General features: G+C 39.2%; 1 protein-coding gene across 1 annotated transcript; it reads right to left on the bottom strand.

Moving 5' to 3' along the window:
- Positions 1 to 690: 690 nt before the first annotated feature.
- LOC119744440 (atrial natriuretic peptide receptor 1-like) lies at positions 691 to 19,908 on the bottom strand. Its single transcript, XM_038220368.1, has 21 exons — positions 19,769 to 19,908; positions 18,614 to 18,769; positions 15,346 to 15,481; positions 13,884 to 13,972; positions 11,535 to 11,673; positions 11,087 to 11,165; positions 9,468 to 9,579; positions 8,873 to 8,935; positions 8,114 to 8,191; positions 7,866 to 7,970; positions 7,145 to 7,216; positions 6,670 to 6,832; positions 6,168 to 6,317; positions 5,467 to 5,647; positions 5,017 to 5,169; positions 4,297 to 4,420; positions 3,911 to 3,979; positions 3,604 to 3,778; positions 3,058 to 3,156; positions 1,691 to 1,782; positions 691 to 1,110 (listed from the first exon to the last, which is right to left on the bottom strand). Exons 1-21 carry the CDS (start codon positions 19,871 to 19,873, stop codon positions 1,027 to 1,029), a joined length of 2,424 nt encoding a protein of 807 aa, XP_038076296.1. The 5' UTR covers positions 19,874 to 19,908; the 3' UTR covers positions 691 to 1,026.
- Positions 19,909 to 20,631: the final 723 nt, after the last annotated feature.

The following is a 20,631-nucleotide window of genomic DNA, read 5'->3' on the forward strand; positions in this document are numbered from 1 at the left end:
ATTAGGCGTGCCTGTTGTTATATATTAGTGGTCAACTTGAAAATTCGCACTTACAGTCAAACACTTTAAAGTACCCAACCCACGTGCATTGTTCAGCAAAGCGCCGTATGGCAAATTAGCATATTCATAAGCGTCACTCGGCGTGTTTTGGCGTGGGTCTCGGTATCCACCAATCGAAGCCGGAAAAAAGGGTGACATTTATCAATTAATAACTCGTGAAGGAGGATTTTCTCCAGATTTTTACTTTACACAATAATGGATAGGAACCTTATTACATTCGGTAGATATTTATATATGATATCACAATATAATTATATAGTGCAAAATATAGTTATAGTATTTTCATGTTTCATTTTACATTGGGTTTCTTTCAGCTGGTTTACACAAATAATGAAAACATTACATATTAATTAAGTATAAATATATTTTGTACAGAATTGATGGTAAGTATAGTAGGAGGAGGCCTCACGCGTTCTTATAATTAAAAGAGAACACGTAGCCTAGCAACGTTGTAAGTAGATAGAGTAATTGTTGGAAACACTCAATTTGAGGGTTTATCCTTTATGCTCATCAGTTTCTTACTTCTTTGAGCTACTGTACACGAATCGACCATGATAAAATTGTACTACCCGAAAAGTACTTTTATAGTAAATGATAATAGTCGAATTATGTTTTTGTTGTTGTAATTTCCCATCCTTTGTGCCAAATTCGTAATCCTTGTCCTCAGAAAAGGTTGATTTTTGATTTGAAAACGAACAATTATGAAAATATATGAAAATATAGGTAGGGCATATATTATTTTATGAATACAATGTATATGGAAATAAAATATAATTTATATAGTTTATATAAGACAAAGTACATGTGATGTGATATTTCAATATACAAGTGCAAGGGTAAAAAGATTGAAAGCAAATGCCCCATTTGTGGATGAAAACACCAGGCCTGTGAAAATGTATATTAATACACATGTATTTACAATAATCGCAAATGAGTCCGTATAATATTTCAATGATATTTTTATAATTAGGTGAACTCGCTCTCGGTAACCGCATTCACACATTTGTCACTGCTGCCTAGCAACCAATAGGTGGTTTGGACGCCCTTTCCCTGAAAATGAAACCACAGAAGGTGAAACAAATTCAAAAATCAAGAATGCAAAAATATGGAGAAAAACAAATTGTGAAAATGGTCAGCAAATACAAAAAAGAACGAATCCTCTTACTTATTGGATGCAATGCCAACAACTTAAATAAATAGAAATAACGGTGGAGAAAGAAATGGATAAAAGAAAAGATGGGGGTACATACAAATGAAAACAACTGAATGTGTACTGTTATCGAGAATAGAATGCAATCCCAACCAAAACAAAAAATGCGAAGTTATTAAAAGCTGGAAAAAACTGCAAAAAGTTACAGTTCAAACTCTTGAACAGAAAACCAGAAACCTCCCATGTATTTTTACACGATAAAAATGCACTCAGCTTTCAATAGGACGGTGATATCTTGTAATTGATGTGTTTTCTATGTGACATTAGACATGTTGGTTGAACTTTTCCCTTTCGTGGTTCAGTTTAAAGTTTGAAATAAAGTAAAAAAATAAAGGCTGTTTGGTTATTTGAATTAGCTTTGGATACTCTCAGATCAGAACTTGACTGAACCCGATCTGCTTGAATTAAACTCACTCATACCTTTAGTTCTACTGCACCCCTGAGTTCAATGTTGAAGCCTTCAAAGTCCTCCAAAATGACCTTGGTGTCCGAACTGATGTGGATCTTCAAAGCTTGGTGGAGGCAGATAAAGACATGTATATAGGAAAATCAGTTATAAGCAGAACCACAAGTAGGGTCAAAGAAGCCTGAGTTATTTCATCATTCACTATAGCTGTTACGGCAATTAGGTGATATGATTGTGCTTTTGATGTTACAAGCATGGCATTTGGCACGCAGTCAGAGTATGTCTTAAAGATATAGTCCATCATTTGTAATTTGTGCATTTTGTTCGTTTGAAGCAACAAAAGTGCTCAAAATCTAAAGAAGGGTACTGAACAACTAACCCGATGAAGTTTCAGCTCAGCTTCAGCTGTATATTCCGAGAAAAACAGCATTCTAGGATCTCAATTTCAAATCAAAGTTGCTGAATCATGTTTTGAATTGGGCCTGAATTCAGCGTCTGAGACACGTTCTCACAGAGCCGATTACAGCTACGCGATGTCGCGCATCGATCCGACGAATTATAGCGACCGCGCGCGCGTGTGCGTCGTGTCAACGCTTGCGCGCTGCGCCGAATAAAAACAAACCAACTACTAACGGAAATTTCCAACGGTGCGTCTTAAGACGCACCATTAGAAAGGCCTTCTTTCGTTGATTACTTCAAAATGACAGCTTTCCAGAAAGAATGATTTCACAGGGAGTTTGGTCCCCTTACTATCTTTCAACCAAGTATGTTTTTCAACAATAATTACGCCAGTTACTTTTTGGATAGCTGCAAATGATGGACTATAGCTTTAAGAATATATTTGGCTATAGGGCCATCGCAGATTTGTCCTTTGAAAAAAATTAGGTGGAATAACAAGCAATGGCAGCCATTTTGAAAATTATGAAAATTGCTTGTTATTCTACCTATATTTTTTCAAAGGACAAATGTTTAATAGATATAATAGCCACATATCTTTCTACATCTCCATTGCTGTACTGCAGCAATTGCGTGTTTTAATTGCACACAGGGATTCTCATAAGTAGACCTCTTTGAAGTTGAAAAAAAAAATTCTTCTGGGCGGAAATTGTAGCTTTATCAAAATGCAACGACCTGAACTCTATATAATTTTTCAGCTGTTTTTTAATCCATAAAAGCGGTAAACGGGAGGTCATTCATCAATCAGGACAAACTCTCAAAAGCGCCATCAACGACAAATTGCCGACAGGGCGAAGTCTGAAATCTAAATTACGAGTCGTCAAGGGGAACTACTTATAAAGTTCAAGTTATGAAACTGGACCACTCTAGCGTGCAGTACGAAATGGCGGGGTAACCATGGCAACATATATATTTAAAAAAATACCTTCTCCGTTTGATTCCATTCTAGATGCCGTATTCACTGTGTCTCCGAAGAGACAATAGCGAGGCATCTTGAGCCCCACCACGCCAGCTACGCACGGACCTGCAGTCACAATTACAACAAAATTAAAGTTTTGATATCTGCAGGACACATTCATTTTTCTATAACCATTACTAACACAACATTCTATCTTCCAACACAACATTCTATCTTACACGTTCAAAGAAAAGAGGAAATTCTCCCCCCCCCCCCACAAACCCCCCCCCCCCAAAAAAAACCCCCACACCTTCTCTTGTTTAGGATGTCAAAAAGCTGTAACGCTTCAACTTTGAATAACGTCTATACATCAGGTAAAAGGGCGCGGTTTCAAAAGTTCCTTGATGGACCATAACGTTGTAAAAGTTATATCTATGCCTATTAGGATTATAGAAGTGCTTCAATGCGTCTATAGCAAATCATTATGCTTTTGACCCGTATATTCGCCAAATAAAATGCGGTATCAACAACAATGACTGACATGCCATGATAATGATTATTGGTTTCCTATACCTGTGTGTATTCCCACCCGCATATGAAGTTTCTGGTCTCTTTTGTGTCGAATCCTGAAGGAGCCGACTGCCTTAAGCAAGGCCAGCGCCATGTTGCAAATCTCACGCGCATGCGCATTGCCATTGCGGACTGGCACACCAGACACCACCATGTAGGCGTCCCCAATAGTCTCAACCTGAACAGAAACGCAGACAAAATGTATTAAAATGAAGTCTTCCTACGATATCCCAACACGGAACAACAAGTTACAAGAGGCTGAAATTGAGCAGATCATCATTTGGTTTCAGAGGTTATAAGTTCAGCTTACCTTATACACATCAAAATGTTCAATGATGCCATCAAAACAGGTGTACAGATCGTTCAGTAACATGACCACCTGTAGCACAGAGATAAACACAAATCACTTTTGCTAATACCTATTTTAATACAATTCTTGAGGATACATTTCGTGAAGCTGTCAATTAGCAAGATCAAATCATCAGCCAAAATGTCGTGGGACGTTCCCTACACGTGAACTCGCTGAGAAATAGTTTCCTTATAAGGGAATAATAGCCTCCTGAACACACTGAAGCAAGGCGGTTCGAGATGCATAAATTGAACTAGAACATTAAGCCGGCTTGTACAATTTCAAAACAAACTGTGGTGCGAGCGTGAGATATCTACAGAACGAATCAGGGATTAGTTTAAAACCACCTCCATAGGCGTGCTCTGTGCCGAGAGTTCAGTGAACCCTTTGATGTCACTGAAGAAGATGGTGACACTGTCGTAAGATTCCGGGTCGACGGCCTTGCCTTGCTTCAACTGATCTGCTACGACCCTGCACAATTTTGAAAGACACAAATTACTTTTAGCATTTCTCAAGTTCCCCGATTTTTAAGATCGACATCAAGCTAATCATTGACATATTGAAGACTTTTCTTTTCTTCAAATGCTTAGTTACTACTCTACATGTACAAAGTCATGATAGGCCTACTTGGCAAATTACAGGAAAGACGCCAATGTCAAAGACTTCCATAAAACTGATGGCGCAAAGGACATGAAACAGGTTAAAGAAATGTGCTTTGCGACGGGATACTAGAGGGAGTGCGTACACTGAAAAAAAAAGGTGTATTAAAAAGTTTTACATCGGCAGTCCTGTAATGAAACCGTGAGTGTCTGTATCTATGTCTTCATAATAACATCGCCATCTTTGCAGTGTAGCTTTAAAAGAGGAAGGTTTCAAGAGAGAATCACAGGCGATAACTCTTAGATGGGTCAATGATTATAGGGAGGTTAAAATTTGTGGACATCAAGAAAGGCAGTTCAACAAAACAGGAATACAGCAGTTATGTTCTATGGAGAACAATGTGTATGCATATCTTTCACTGTGTATCTTTTAGGAAGCTATTCAAGAGTTTCTTAGATATTTCTCACCTGGGTAAGAGCTCATAAAGCAGAGTCTCAGCTCGTTTCTTCTCCTCCAGGAAGGCTGCGGTTCTCTCCTCCACCAACTCCTCCAGATTGTTGGCGTACTGCTCCATCCGATTCAGCAGGTTGTCTAGGATACCCTTGCCTGTGTTCTTCTTTCTATTCCGAGGAATCATCAGCATTTTAGATCATTAATACTCAGAAGTTGATTTGAAAGAGCCGCTTCCAACAAACAAATTGCTAAGCCACAAACAATTTTGCTTAGCAAAAGCAGGGCACCAACCAAAAACGTCACGCTGTGTATATTGATTTTACCTGGTACTCAGCTAAATTTTGCGTAACATATCAACTTGCTAGCGATATTTCCTGCTTAGCACCAACATGAGACTGGGCCCTGGTGAATGATATCATCTAGGATTGCGTTCACTTTGTGCTTAGCCACTGTATTAAACTCACCTGTTGATTTTGACGATGGATGCGTTCAGCGAGTTGACATTAGGTCTGTCTTTAGGGTCTTCCGCCCAACACGCTTTGATCAACTCGGATATACTGGAGTCGACGTTCTCGCCGGCAACCTGTGGTCTGAATGGTTGACTCAGGCTGCCGGAAGGAGGACACTTGATTTTGTCAACAATCTCTAAAAAGTGGGAAACAAAATCAATATTTTGACAACCACCGTTAGAAAAATAGTGGAGAAGGTATACAAAGGGAACATTTTGCTACGGATGTTTAGGGAGTGGCAAGTCGATAGCTCGTGGTCTGAGGCATCCAATTAAAGTTCTGAGGGTAGCTCTGCCAGCTGTTGGTTCGAGTCCAACCTGTGGCGTTACGATGTGTGTGTCCTTTGGCAAGACACTTCTCCCCACTCAGGACTAGATGGGTTCCTGGGAGGGCAGATATATGGTGATTGTGGTTGATTTTGGCTGGTGTGCACCGAAAATGGCAGCATCCAACTGAATACTTCACAGGGAGCTGAGATGGTCTTTGGTACGTTCTATTAGCCCAGTGAGCAAGGGTAATAATGATGTAGCGCCTTGAGCACCAGTTGTGATGGATATGTGCGCTTCACAAATTCGCATTGTTGATTCTTAGCAACAATTGATTGCTAATAAACTTCAACTAGTCGTTGGCTACAGCTTACAAATTCGATATTTTACCACTTAGTTCCATGTTCTTCGACTCGGCCTCATACGGTCCCTGCCTGGTTGCAACTTCTCCCATGAGCATCCCTACACTGTAAATGTCGCCCTCTTTGGTTGGGCCTCGCTTTGGATCGCGGAGTAGCTCTGGGGCACCATAAAGCGACTCTGAGAATAAAGGATGAAATTACTCCAATAATGAAGACAGGCAATAACGAACAAAATTGAAAATCAACAACAATCTTTACTTTGTATCAAAAAGAAAGGAGATTGACAATGTGCTAAATCTTGGTTGATACAAACAGGCCTACATCTTAATTTTTTTTTTATCTCTCCAGAAGTACACTTACATATTTATTTTCATTTTGTTTTAAAGAAAATCTCTTCTCAAAGCAAGTCCGTTTGGATTTTCACTTAGAGATAAACATAACAGAAAAAACTGTATTTATGAAAGAATCTAGAGTATGCATTTTTTAAAATGAAGGACAATGCTTTGTGTTTCGAAGATGTGATGACTCACTCGTCAGAAGGGCGTGGTCACCGAGGGTCTGCGAAGCGCCCTCTCGGAGGGACGGCAAGCCAAAGTCGATAAGTTTGAGGACGAATCGACTATCCACGAGGCAGTTGGAGGAGTTGAGTCGGCCGTGGACTGACAGCTCACTGCGGTGAAGGTACTGCACTCCCTGCATTGATCAATCAGATTCTGTTATTGACCACTAAGGCTTAATTATTGATTAGCGAAAAAAAAATGCTCCAACAGTTCACGTTGAAAAATTTCCACGGCTTAAAGTAAACTGCGTAAGACCCGCACAATTTAATTCAATTCAATTCAACCGGATAGGCACACAGACATCTTGAATAACAGTATCCTGGGAAATCAAATCATTTTACTGCTTTTCAAAGGAATAAAAAGAAGAAGATTTTTCTTCAAAAGGGATTGATTTTCCTCCAGGAATCTTTGCTTTCAAATGAATTTAAATTGAGACCACAAATACCTTGATGACGTCACTGATAAGGGAGTACTTGAAGAGCCAGTCAAGTTTGATGGAATCGTTCTGAAGAATGTCCTGCAAATTCACAAGAATTAAATATTGAATTACTGCTTGTGGTGGGCAGATGACATTGTTATATCAACTATTCTAAATTAGTGGAATCCTCCAAATTTTGATTGTCACAGAGTTGAAAGCAGGAAAATGGACAGAATAACGACAGAGCGGATCTATAGAAGCCTCAACGTCTGGCTTCTACATTCAACTCGTCCATGTATATAAGTCACAGGCCTTTACTGATCTTTATTTTATACGTCATGAGTATTTCAACATAAAGCTACCGATACCATTTACGCCGACCATGAAATCAATGAAAATTGGGTTCGACTCGGTTATTTATATGAAACTGTTTTTTTTCTTCAAAGAAATAGTTTACAAGAAATTGTTTACTTGCGCAACACACAAACCACAAATGGGGGAAGAACATTCCAACTATATTAGTGTTAGCAAATTTAACGGCAAACATTGCCTGGCGTGAGATGGACGGCAATGTGTCAAATTCAGTTCACCAATGCAAATACATGTAATTCAATATGAAAAGAGTCCACTAAATCCTCGTATGTTGTCTACTCCCCACCTTAAAACCAATAAGACAGGACTACTCCCTCCCACCTTCGTTACGACACTAACTTATTTGTTATTTAGGGTCTTGAAATAGAAAACGTACCATCAGGCTTCCTTTGGGGCAATACTCGTTGACGATGGCCACGTTAGGAACGTCGACGCACAATCCGATAAATCTTGCCAAGTTGGGATGCTCCAAATCCCGCATCTGTGGACAGAAATTTCCTTGAGAATAATTATGAGCTATTCGTTTCAAAGAGTGTTCATTCAAATTTCACAGAGAAATGTGTCCGTAATTATATCCTTTTCAACAGCGAAAGTTAAAGATGATCAACCCTTATGTCCTCTTACGTTTTTCAGCTCAATGAGAATCTCTCTATTCATCTTCACTTCATCTTGGGAGATCCTCTTGACAGCAACAGTTCGACCCTGTTGAAAAATACAAGGGAAAACAAAATACTTAGACAATTAAGACGAGTATTATCTACTGTCAGCTAAGGGGCCTATAATATAGTTAACACCCCCCCTCCCCAGGATGTAACTCTATGAAATATCCTCTGTGTGAGTTAATTTTTCGCTGGCATCTGTTTTTTTTTTTAACCAAATATATGAGACCGATTCTGTCAGGAAATCTTGCTTATTTCAATTGTACTTTGCATCAAAATGATAATCTACTGCTCCCCCTTTTAGTAGCCTTTCAAATGCGACTATAGAACTTGTTCAGTAATGATATTTGCTATATGATACTATCCCCCAAATCCATCCATTTCTGAAAGTTACAGCAAAAGCAAAATGTTGTATATTTCCTTTAACGCCCATTGTCATTGAATTACGTCTGATAGTGATGATTTTGCAGAAAACATGGTAACCTTGTTGGATGTCTTCAAAGTCTCAAGGGCCATTACTCAAACATCGGCCCCGTCTCCTGTTGTTGCTTCAGGCTCCACTTCAGGCCATTGACTTTGGAGACTAATGACCATTTTGGACTTTGGAGACAGTGATCAATTTCCGCCACGGGAAAAGATAATGAAGCCGAAACTCGAACGAAATGAGGTTTGAGAAACTGCCTGCATCCGTTTGTTTGTTTTAGGTTACTTCTCAAACTCTCACCTGGTAAAATGCTGTCTGGGTAAAAACCTGTTTTCCTTCTTCCGTTTTTAAAGAAACACTCCCCTACGAGAAAAAAAATGAAACAGTTTGTTTTAACAACTGATACAAAAAAGGAACTCTTTTTGTGACAACGAACGGCTGACAGACAGGGAGACATCTTCCATTGAGGGGAAATTGACATTGAAAATTGAATGAACTGTGATTAATGTGCAGCAGAATTCCCCTCAGGATCACAGCTGCGCGGCTTATTGGAGCCCAACCCTGCTTGATCAGGTTGGCATAACAAGATTAACTTCTTCTCAGAACGATTCAAGGTTTCAAAATGAAAGTATTGCCGTTCTGTGGATGTTTTTGTCGGTACCTGCTTCGCCTTATACAATGATATTCTCGGCATTGCCCTACATAATTCAGGTAGTCAATAACAAAGATTATTAAATTAGGCAAATCGGAATTCAATTTTGAATGGCTTGGCAACCTTTATGGTTTTGTTCATTCGACAATCAGGTAACCGCAACAAATACAGACAACATTCACGGTCATATACTTCAAAATGAAAGTAAACTAATCTTGAAGTGTCTGTGGCCGGGGAACTTACAAGAGAAAACGAAGAGGTTCTGCATCCACGGGCGTGGTCACTTTGCATCTGTAGCTCCTCCCACTTTATTTGCCACGCCCTACTTTGGATAGCGGCATCTCTTTTTAACTTCCTGAATAGAGTTAAAGGAAAATATAAGCTCTAATAGTTCATGTAAAGATTCCTCAATCGGACACATTTTTTTTTCGCTTAATTTTTTATTTTACAACAGAAATGAGAACTGTTGTGTACTATGAAATGGGGGTTTCAATTATTCAACTGATTGATCTCCAGATATTTTTGAACAAAATTAACAAAAATATTGCCATACAATATTGCCGTGAATTATCAAACGGTCATTCGGAAACGTTAGGGACCGTTAGAATAATCATGCGCTTACGGGATACGTGCGGCTCCAAGAATGTTGCCTATTGAATCAACATTTCGTCTGAAGCGAATACCCGTTTGCTACATGGACTATAATTCGATCGGGTTGTCTCCAGATGTGTTCTTTTCATGTCCACTTCAGCTGAGCCCAAGGCAACAAATGTGGGGACTATTTTATCATTTCAAAATTATGGTGTTTGTATTTGCAAGCAGCACGTGCAGGCAGGCAGGGGCATGGGAATATAATTATCATTAATCATTATTATTCTTTCAAAATCACGTCTTTTTACGAATGCCAATGTTTCAGAGTTCGAAATGTGTTATTATTCTCTGGCTCAACGCACATTCCGGAAATTGATTCTGCATAGCCCGAATGGTCGAGTGGCTTAAATAAATTAGATTTGTTATTTTTTTCCGAGGTAGGAGTTATTAAAATTCTGCTTGGCGAAATACGATAACAAGTGTGATTCAGCTACCGTAACGACAATTGTCGTACGGTCACTTTCAATCGTCTGATTTATTTTCCAGAGTGAACATTGAAAGTGTTTTAAAGAAAAGATAAAGAATTAAAAGAAACTGACTGGCCAGCATTTCAGATTTCTGAATTGACCATTTTTAAAATGGAGTTCCCAAAAATTTATTAAAAGCCATCTTTGGCAAAGTGCAGTAACTTACTCTTTTTGTTCATTAATCAGTTACGCCACACAATACGGCACTTCGTGGTGCCACCGACGATTTCGTTACCAGGGAAAAAAAACATTTAAAACGACTTTTCTGCATCACAGCACCACCTGTTTCAGGCCTAGACGTTGTTTATTTGATCAAAATTTCAATGCAATTACGAAGCTTCCTTCGGTACGTGGTGGTGCCATTTTCCTCCGGGAATGCCAAATTGCTTTCGCGCAAAGTGCATTTTTTCTCATCATCGGGTTCTTAAAAGTAATGCCTCCGTGTAAGTGGAAGCAGAGCCCATTATAAATTATGGGCTGCATCTACACTGCAAAAACTGTAGTGTTAATTTAACACCATTCGGTATCTATATAGGACAACACCAGTACAATTTAACAACAGATGGTCCTATATAGATACAAATGGTGTAAATTTAACACTGCAGTTTTTGCAGTGTATGTATATCGCGACGGAGTAGATTGATGAGTACTCGTAGTGGAGAAAGGACGGGCCGGGTTAGTGTCAAACGGTTCCCTCGTCGACAAAAAAAACCGACTGGCAATGAAATCAAGAGGACCGCTCACCTGTAAACTGCAAGGATGACGGCACTCCCGCCCAGGAGAAGACAACACGATACGATAATGGTTATCGTCAAGACAGAGTCTGTTGGGAAAAGTGTAACATTTGACTGAAAAAAGAGAAATGGACTGCTGGAGTGGAATTTGACTAGACTGCTTCTGACTAGCGTCCCATTACAAGGGCGTAAATCGGGGGCGGGAGGAGGATACATTCTCACATTTCAAAAATTTTGCATCCCCATTTTTTTTTCCCAAAAAAAAATGAATAAAGAGCGCCGATACGAATTCTCTTTTTAAATTAGACTGTAAGACGCTGGGTATTGACGCAAAGCCCCTTCATGTGCTTACAAGTTTCTGTCATAATTATGAACCGCGCCAAAATGATGCGCATCCGCACCCCCACCCCTTTCAAATTCCAAACACCTGGACAGTTTGGGATTTTTTTTTATCTTACCTTGTATCTGACAGGCAGGATTTTCGTTTTCAAAGCCACAGAACGGAGTGTCAGGCGGGGGGTCGGTAGCCCCTCCTGGCCAGGCGATATCACCCACAAACTCCAACTCACCCGTCGCACCGTAAAAATTAGCCACAACCTGAACAGTCAATAGACAAATTGAAATAAACGAACAAGACACCAGCAGTGGGGGAAAAATCAATACAACTTAAATGTTGTCAAGAAATGGCACGAATGTTCTTGATTACCCAACGACTTGAAAATGTACAAACCTGTCACAAAATCTGGGGAAAAAATTGTGAGGCTAACTTTTTTTATGGACTAGGTTAATATTAGAGATGCGCATTCGGAATGTCAATAATATTATTCAGAATATTATATTACACGTTATTTGAATAATACTCGGCATATTAAACATTTCGTTTAATGCTTGGAATGTTTTGGGAATAAAAACATCCTGCCACTTCTTTTGTCAGCATTTTACGCCTGCTTACAACTTTAGTCATTTCCATGGCGAATGATATACATACAATTTGCCATAATTTTTTGTTTGTAATTTTGAATGATTTTCCGAGGTATTTTCCAATAATTATTACACTCCACTTATAATTTATACGCACGCCATACGCATGTCGCTGATTAACCCCATTCATTGCTGATCAGTCAAATGCGACTGCAGGTATTATTGTGTGGAGGCTAACGCTGAAAAGATCGTCAATAAAAAGACGCCCTTGGAGGTTCCGTGCTTGACAAAATTAGTTTGACATTTTTTACATTAATTTACATTCCATACAGCATACGGGGTAAATTTTCAATGAAATATGGAACGTGGATAGGATGGCCGTTAACCATTTCTGTCAAAGGGGCACTAGGTCCAGAAATCTCCAAAAATTTCATGTTTTTGGATCGTTTACTTAGCCTATTTCAAACATATGGTTGAAAGGAAACTAACCTAATTATGTTCAGTGACGTCTGTAATCAACTGCCGGTATGCATGTTATAATCGGTTTGAATCATTGTACACATAAAACAAAATCATTTTACTGAATTCGACGGAGGACGAATCCGATTAAGTAAATTTCATACAAAGCAAAATCGCCAAGGGTATTCGCTCGCGCTTAAACGTCTGTCTGGCATCTTGAAAAGGGGAAGGAAAAAGTAAATATAACCTTAATCCATTCGGCCGTAACGGAACGTATGTAATATTTATTGAGCAAATAGGGGACGAATAACCCATCGCATTTCGCCAACATGAATTCTTGTTACTCTTTCTCGTTGAACAGACATATTAAAAAAAAACAAAAAAAAACCCAAAGGCAACTAAAACCTGTCTGAGGCAGAATCCAGCACGGTCTCCATATGGCCAAAAAAAAAAGTCTCCGGTTTCTGGTATGCGCGCGCGTCGCCGTAGCCATGCGCGTCGGCAAAATGATTTTTTTTTTCAATGAAAGATGATGTCTCAAGACCGCCAAACTCACTGGTTTGACTGGAATCCTGCTGCTGCTCAATTTTAACGTGTTTTTAGATGGGATTATGATCGAGAATAAGCTTTATGTGGCCTCTCTGGACTCCCATATATTTGCACTAAGTCTAGTCGGGCACCATTTGCAGTCATCAGCCTACATTTTGAGGCAAAAAAAAATCAGGTAAAAAAAAAAAAAAGCCGCGTCGCCGCACCACTTTTTAGGCAAGCTCCATACCAGAAACCGGAGACTTATTTTTTTTGGCCTATGGGATATTTTTTTTGCACTATACGTGCGCGAGGCTCAATGCCTTAGACATGGCAAGAGGACTAGGGGTGTGCTCTGTTTCACAAAACATGAGGTAAAATTTTTGAACAACATCATCGGAAAATTGTGAATTCTTGACTTGTTTTAATTTTTGACCGAAAGATATTTGTGAATGGGAATAAATATGTGCTTGGCCGGTATTAAACAAGTATGTTAAAAACCAGCTAGGGGCCTGGACGTTGACCTTGATAATAACCCTCGCCTTTGGGCTCAGGCCGCCAGCATGTTGTTTATGTTGGGTCTTGATATTTTAGCTGATTTCCTTTGCACATTGAGACATTCTTACGTAATATTTCACAGAATTATTCCTCGTGTATAATGGTCATTGAATTATCATTAATAACGGTAATATTAAAGACCTTCGCTTGATTGCACTACTTATGTATAATTATCTACTAAGCACGGATGTGTTATTAAGGATACCAAAATTATATTTCATTGCATGTTTGAGAATGGAGAAAATGGAATCTGATCTCGGTCACAAGACAGTAAACATCGGCTGTTGGGGTGCGATATGGTGCCAATTATTCTTGACGAAAATATCTCCGCTTCCGCTTACCGTCGATTCTCCGTTCACCGTCATGTCCCATAGAGAGTAGTCGGCGTCGCGATCACCGTTCGCATTGACCGTGACCAAGCCAGAGATACCTGGTCAATAAAAAAAATTACTGTCAACTTGATTATCATTATTGCTTTCGGTGATTTTTTGTTGTTGTAGCACGACGACAAAAACCCAACACGTTTGGAAATTCTTAATAGCCGAGGTGAAATAGTATAACTTTCGCATTTGGAACTAGAAAGCACTCAAAAAGCGCAAACCTGCGCAAAGGCTTAACAATTCCCCGCCATATTGTCAGTACACCCAAAAGAAATACTTGCATGAATGATAAAGAATCTTTAAAGTACAATCATGTATCCGGACCCAGATCCGGAGCACTTCCAAAATGTAATCGATGTGTACTTGTACCAAGGACCACTCCTAAAAGCTTTTTTTCATGCAAATTCCGACATAACATTTTGATATATCTTGTTAACAGACAAACCAACCAACCAGCTAACAAACTAAAATTCGATGAAAACAACCTCCTTGGCGGAGGTTATCATTGGAACGTTAGGCCGTTATCCCTACGGTATTAATGTATATCCATCTAAGTTCGTGCGAGGTGCATATTATATATGTCTATAAAACAAAACAGAGTAGGCATTCTAGAAGTGCTCTGATCGTCCATAAGTCTTCAGCAGGCAGAAATCCATTAACACGGATTTACCGACTTTAAACTTGCTCTTCCCATGCCATTTTTCAGATTCACTGCGAACTATAGATTTGTTTTTTTAAATTACCTTTTCCCTATAGGTTATCCACTTTTGAATGAGACATTGAAACGAAAAAGAAATTATGCCCACGTTCAGTTATGGAATAATTACTCTACAAATCTGGCATTATTTGCACCCCGACAATAATAATTCAGTTCTCGCGGGGTTTCTGCGCAATAGCAATTCAAAATAACAGCCTTGTATCAGAGAGCTGCAGACGCCCAGAAAAAATGGCAGAACAGGCATTATTCTTTGTAAAACTACCACATAAGTTGAAAAATCGTCAAAACAAATGCGCACGAGCACGGAAGTGCAAGTTTAAAGAAAGTTCGAGTGTGAGAGTAATGGTGAATAAGGAAAATGAAACAACTTTATTACAGCATTGAAATCTTAATTCACAAATGAAGTGAATTATTTAAATAACCTTTTTTGGTACCTTTCAATACTTAGGACCACGGATACGGTAGCCACCTATTTAAGCACTGTCAGCGCAGCGCATGAAGAAAACAGAACAGGGTAACATCTTCAGTGGTGTAATGAGCTTTGCTGATAGGCCCTCGACGTTTTCTTCCCAGCAAAACCAGCTGGCCAAATAAAATGATAATGTTTCAATTACCACAATAATAACAACTACAGAAATGAATTTATTTTCTCTACCCGTGTCTGACAGTGAGCTGTCCTCGTTCAATTTAGTTTCCTTCCCTTACCCTCGAATGTCCTGTTCCACATTTTTCTGGTGAGCGTGTAGCCGTCGGACAAGTTGCCACTCTCGCCCAAAGTCTCGTTGACGGCGAGAGAAATCAAGATGATGACGTCATGGAAGGCACTTGTAAAGAAGTTGAACTATGTGAAAAAAAAGGACACGACATAAGATTTATACTATCGATGTATAATTACAGTGTCGATCGGCGCAATTCATTAATTTTTCAAAAAGAAGTGCTTAAATTGGTAACTGCGCGCATTCATGTCGAGGCGTTAAAAGCTCATAAAGCCGCTGGAAATGTGTTTTCTAAAGAGCATTTTAATGAAACTTACAGCTTTATACACCTGCTTGCCAAGTGGCAACGCACTATTCAGAATGGTTCGTCCTTTCCGGTTTTACTCATATAGCTAAGTGTTTTAAGTGGTAATTTAATTCGATGCACCTGGGACACAGGTGTAAGATTCAGCCTGAGAGGTTTTGACGTCTTTAGGAGCTCATGATGAAGTCTCCAGAAAAAAAGGCATGCTGTAACGGCAGCTGGAGATGTCCATTCAACCCAAGGTCTATACAACTATCCATCGTCAGTATACCCCGTACTTAAATTGACAGTCAAAATGGGATTGTCCTTACTCTTGTCTGTTATTCCTTAAGAAACTGCTTGTTTGCTCAATCTGTCGACAAAAAATTGTTTGCTTCTCGATTTCAACTTTTCAACAATGGAAAATTGATGCGTTATTTGGCAAGAAAAATAATATTGCTTGGAAAACAATCATGTAGCCACATGTCTTTGCATGCCGTCTATATTTGTATCGGCACGATAAGAAATGTCGGTATTTGAAAGCTTTACTTGAAATTTATTGAAAAAAAACCATCTGATGACACCGCTCATCTGCTCAAACCAATTCTCTACTTGGTAGGCAAATTCTCGTTGCTGAAGCTTCGACTCAGTTTGTTTTCATCAGGCAAATAAACAAATATAACAAATTTGGTACATGATTGCTGTTTCACAATATGCATCTAGGGCCTAATTCGTGCCTGTTATGCGTTTCTATCAAATTGTTTCAAAAGTAAATGTACAGAGTGAGTAAAAACAACCCGAAACCCAAATGTCGGGACTATTTTTTAGTGAAGTTCTAAATGTAGCACTTTCAAAATCTAGGATATGAAAGCCCAATTCACAAGCATTCTTTTAGTACAAGAATCATTCAAATCACTGAATGTACTTATCAAGTTACAGAATTTTAAACACAAACACCGTTTTGAAGTTCTGTCCACGGATCACAAAAAAAGGAAAGTGTTCTTTCAGCAAAACGAAAACGATTCACACAGGGATGCTGTTCTCTACAAGCTTAGGCTTACTCCGACAGCCCTATACTCTTATTTTTGTTTTTACTTATACAATTTACTGTCCCTTCATCTGTTTCTTTTGGTAGACCTTTGCGAAATTTGGTGCACTACAAAAAAAGAAAAAAAAAACATAGTTAGCGCAGTCTACAAAATCAATGAGGGTCATCTATCTACTTGAAGTAACTGTCATTGCAGATGAAGATCACAACTTCCTGAGCTCTCTCGGCAAATTTGATCACTTGTTAATTCTAGCAACTTCAACTGTCAATTTTAATAAGTACTGAATGTCAATATCCACTTGCTTTGAAGGTCAGCGCAGAGTAGCTTCGGTCCAATGTCAAACTTGTATCAGTTATTACAATCCTTTGACGAGTTAGCTTTTCCCGAGAATATCCAAAGTTACAAAAAGGAAACTCAATTTTTGTTCTCCAGAAATGCGTCAATTTCGTGGACTGCAAAGCTCGGTCAAACGCGAGCACAGCTCACACTTTAATTATTCTATTCTTCCAGTGGGGTCATTGTAAATTAGGAACAAAAACGTTTCAGCGTTATCGAGTGAAAACGCATAACAAATGTAATTTACAAAAACAGTGACCCATTTAGCAATTTCATTAGACCTTTTTTGCGAAAATAGAAGCACTGGGTGAATTTTAACATAAAAACGTAATTAAACAGACTGTAAATTAATATTGGCCTAAGTTGGGAACTCTAATTTTGATAATATTGCAGCATATAATTTCATTTTTCTGATGAAGACCTTGACCTGGTATGATTTCATTTCTTCCGAGAGAGAAAGGTCTTGTTTATTCGCCTTCAATTTTACGCTCGAAGTCACTTTTATTTATGAAAACAAATAGTTGCTGCGTGCTTGCAGCAAGGCCAGGGAGGGAGGAATTATTAAGATTGCAAGGTTTCCATTTACTTTGTAATCTGGAAGAGTGGACGAGATAACCTCGAGTGGAAACGGACCTCATCAATCGAACATTCCATATCAAAGTAAAGAAAGAGTGCCATGCGTGGACATCACGTACCACTCTGTGCACAAATCCAATCATACTTGTGTGAAAAGTGTTTTCTCAGTAAATGCTTCAATATTTTCTCTGGTAAATTTGACTTTTTGGGACATGTTATCGCTTTATGATGGCTGTAATGTCACTGCAGGAAAAGTAATGATGTCCAAGTATGGAATTCTTCCCAAAGGAATCCGATGGGGGGGAAAAACAGTTTTGACTTGCAAGTTGCATCCAGGTCGATAGCAGGTACGGCCGATCAGATTGGACATGGAGCTAGTAGATTGTGTGTAATATTTTACTACAGTCAGGCACGTCGTTGCTTTTTTTTTTTTTTTTTGCAACAGCTCTCATTGGTTTTGTACACGTTTTCTAACCGAGGAGTCCTCGATTGGGTTCCTGTCCTCGATTCATCGATGACGTTGCACGTGTGTGTCCTCGATTTACACCAAAAAACAAACGCTTCGATTGAGATGTTTGTCACTGCAATTGAGGGGGCAGTTTGACATCTGAACAAGACATCACCGGATATTGTGAAAATATAATTGTGTTTAACAGGTCCCTTCGGCACGAAAGTTAAAACCAAAACTAAGTCCCAAAACTAATGAACCATCAAAACAATAAATCAATGCCAAATACAAGACCTAGTACTTTTAATAAGGGGTGGCACAAGGAACAGCAGCAACTTAATGAACAAGAAACAGATACATTTTCAGTTTCTAGTACTAGTAAAGACCTACCAACGCTCAAATCCATGCACATACATACGAACACAACTATACACTTGACTGTAAAAGGTTAAGGGCTTAATTTTGAGGATTTATCATTATTTTTCTGTTTACTGTCTAATACAAGGCTCAATCTTTGCGTTGATTATAAGCTTGTTTTTCGAAAAGATATCAAATTTCTGCTTACGTCATCTCCTGGCGGACTTGTCCAATTAAAATCGCGCTTACGACGCAGCTCCAAGTCTTCCTGAAAATCTCTGAACTCGTCGCTTGTTGGTTCGAATAAACGAAACGTCATCAGAGCCTCGAACGCCTTCTTAGCTTCGGTGTCAAATTCGTCTCCCTGAAAACAAGTTTTGAAGAATACTCTCAATTAACTGATGAATAGAAGAGAAATCGGAAATGGGACTATGATTATACAGTGAGTCCCCTTAAAAAGGTAGCCCACGGGCAAAGGGATAATTTGACCAAGCTATGAACTTAATGACCATTTCTATATGGTTTTATCATAAACTAGGGGCAGTGAGTAACCTTTCCATTGATATCGTGGATGCATTCCTCTGGTTATGCATCACTGAGCTAGATTGTCTTGAAAATGGTATGTGAAAATTGAAAACCGTCTTGGACACACCCATGTGTGTTTTACTATGCTCATGAGGACCTTATCCTTTCCTTCTTTTGTTTCCTTTTGTTCGTACTCTTACTTTTCTCGACAGCTCCCATGAGGTTTGTACACGAAATTCTCCCGAGGACCTGGCCCAGGTCCTCGGGCCCGTAGAAATCGCACACGCCCCATTGTCCCAGGTCCTCAGTCTGAATGGATTACCAACACAGCCAGACGCAAGACAGGTAGGTTCAAGGGGCAAAAACTAGGAGAGCTTTCTGCCCCTATAGTTTATTATAAAATCATATACTATGGTCAATAAGTTCAAGGCTTATTCATATTATCCCTTTGTTTGTGGGTTACCTTTTTTTGGGGGGGGGGGGGCGGAAGACACCCTGTGTAGAGTGATCAGGTAAAATTAAGGAGCTTTCATATACATAGTTCCTCCTGGTCAGTGTCCCTAAATTTCCTGAAGCCGACAAAGATGAAGACCATATTTCGAAACGCTCATTATAGATCCATCTTATAATTCAAAAATTGGGCCCAATTTTATGTAGGTCTAACTGCTTAACGGAAAATATTGCTAAATGTAAGTATAAACCACCTGAGTACCAGTCAAGCAATATTAGGCCTAGATTAAATAGCAATTTGGCAGGTGACCTGTTTGTTAAGCAAACAATTCTTAGCTGAAGTATGTGCTTATAGAAGGCCCATGAAACAGGCCACTGCTTAGCATACCCTCTTCCAGGAGGAGTCCCCGAAGCGCCACATGTTGTTGAACAAGTGCACAGAGAAGAAGACAAACTCTCCGTTGATGTATTCTGCCTTGTACGCCTTGATCATGATATCCCGGACCACGCCCACCGGAGCAATCACGAATATAACTGGATTCAAGTTAAAACATGGAGACATTTTAAAGATGCGATCTTAAACTCGAAAGAATTTTAAGCACAATTTTGAGGCATATTTGATCATTTGTTTTGATGCATTTTGTTTGTTTAGTACCAGTATATGATCTTCAATCCAAATAAGATTTTTGATGATATATTTGGTGGGTTACTTTTGGCAAATATGCAAATGCTCCTATATGTTTTTAATAGACAAGTGACGGCAACTTTACGAACAGCTAATGAGAACATCTGGAGTCGAAGGCGACTCGACCTAATCAAGCCATTCATTTTAAAGTCGTTCAAATTGGATGGCTCTAAATGGGCTGCAACAACCTGTAGACATAACATGGCACCATTGTATACGTTTGTGATGCCTCTAAATGTCAAAGAGATGTTCCTGCATTGGACCCCAATTTTCAATTGTTAATGATGATAATTAATAAAGCAGCATGTCCGATTGGGGAAAGATGCAGACGAACTGTCTATACATGTTAACTAAGAATATGTTATTTGACGGTCGTGACGGTGGATGATTACGGGGGTACCCCCCCCCCACCCCCGTAATCATCCACCGTCACGGGGGGGGGGGGGGGGGGGGGCTAAAATGCATTCCCGGCTGGGAGGTGAAACGCGTGTTTTTAAGAGTTTAGGCCTTCACCTGTTTGGTTCGAAAATTATAAAATGAAATGCATTCAGCTATGACACTTAACA

Source organism: Patiria miniata, unplaced genomic scaffold, assembly GCF_015706575.1.
Source record: "Patiria miniata isolate m_02_andy unplaced genomic scaffold, ASM1570657v1 HiC_scaffold_7, whole genome shotgun sequence".
In the NCBI taxonomy this organism is placed as follows: Eukaryota; Metazoa; Echinodermata; class Asteroidea; order Valvatida; family Asterinidae; genus Patiria; species Patiria miniata.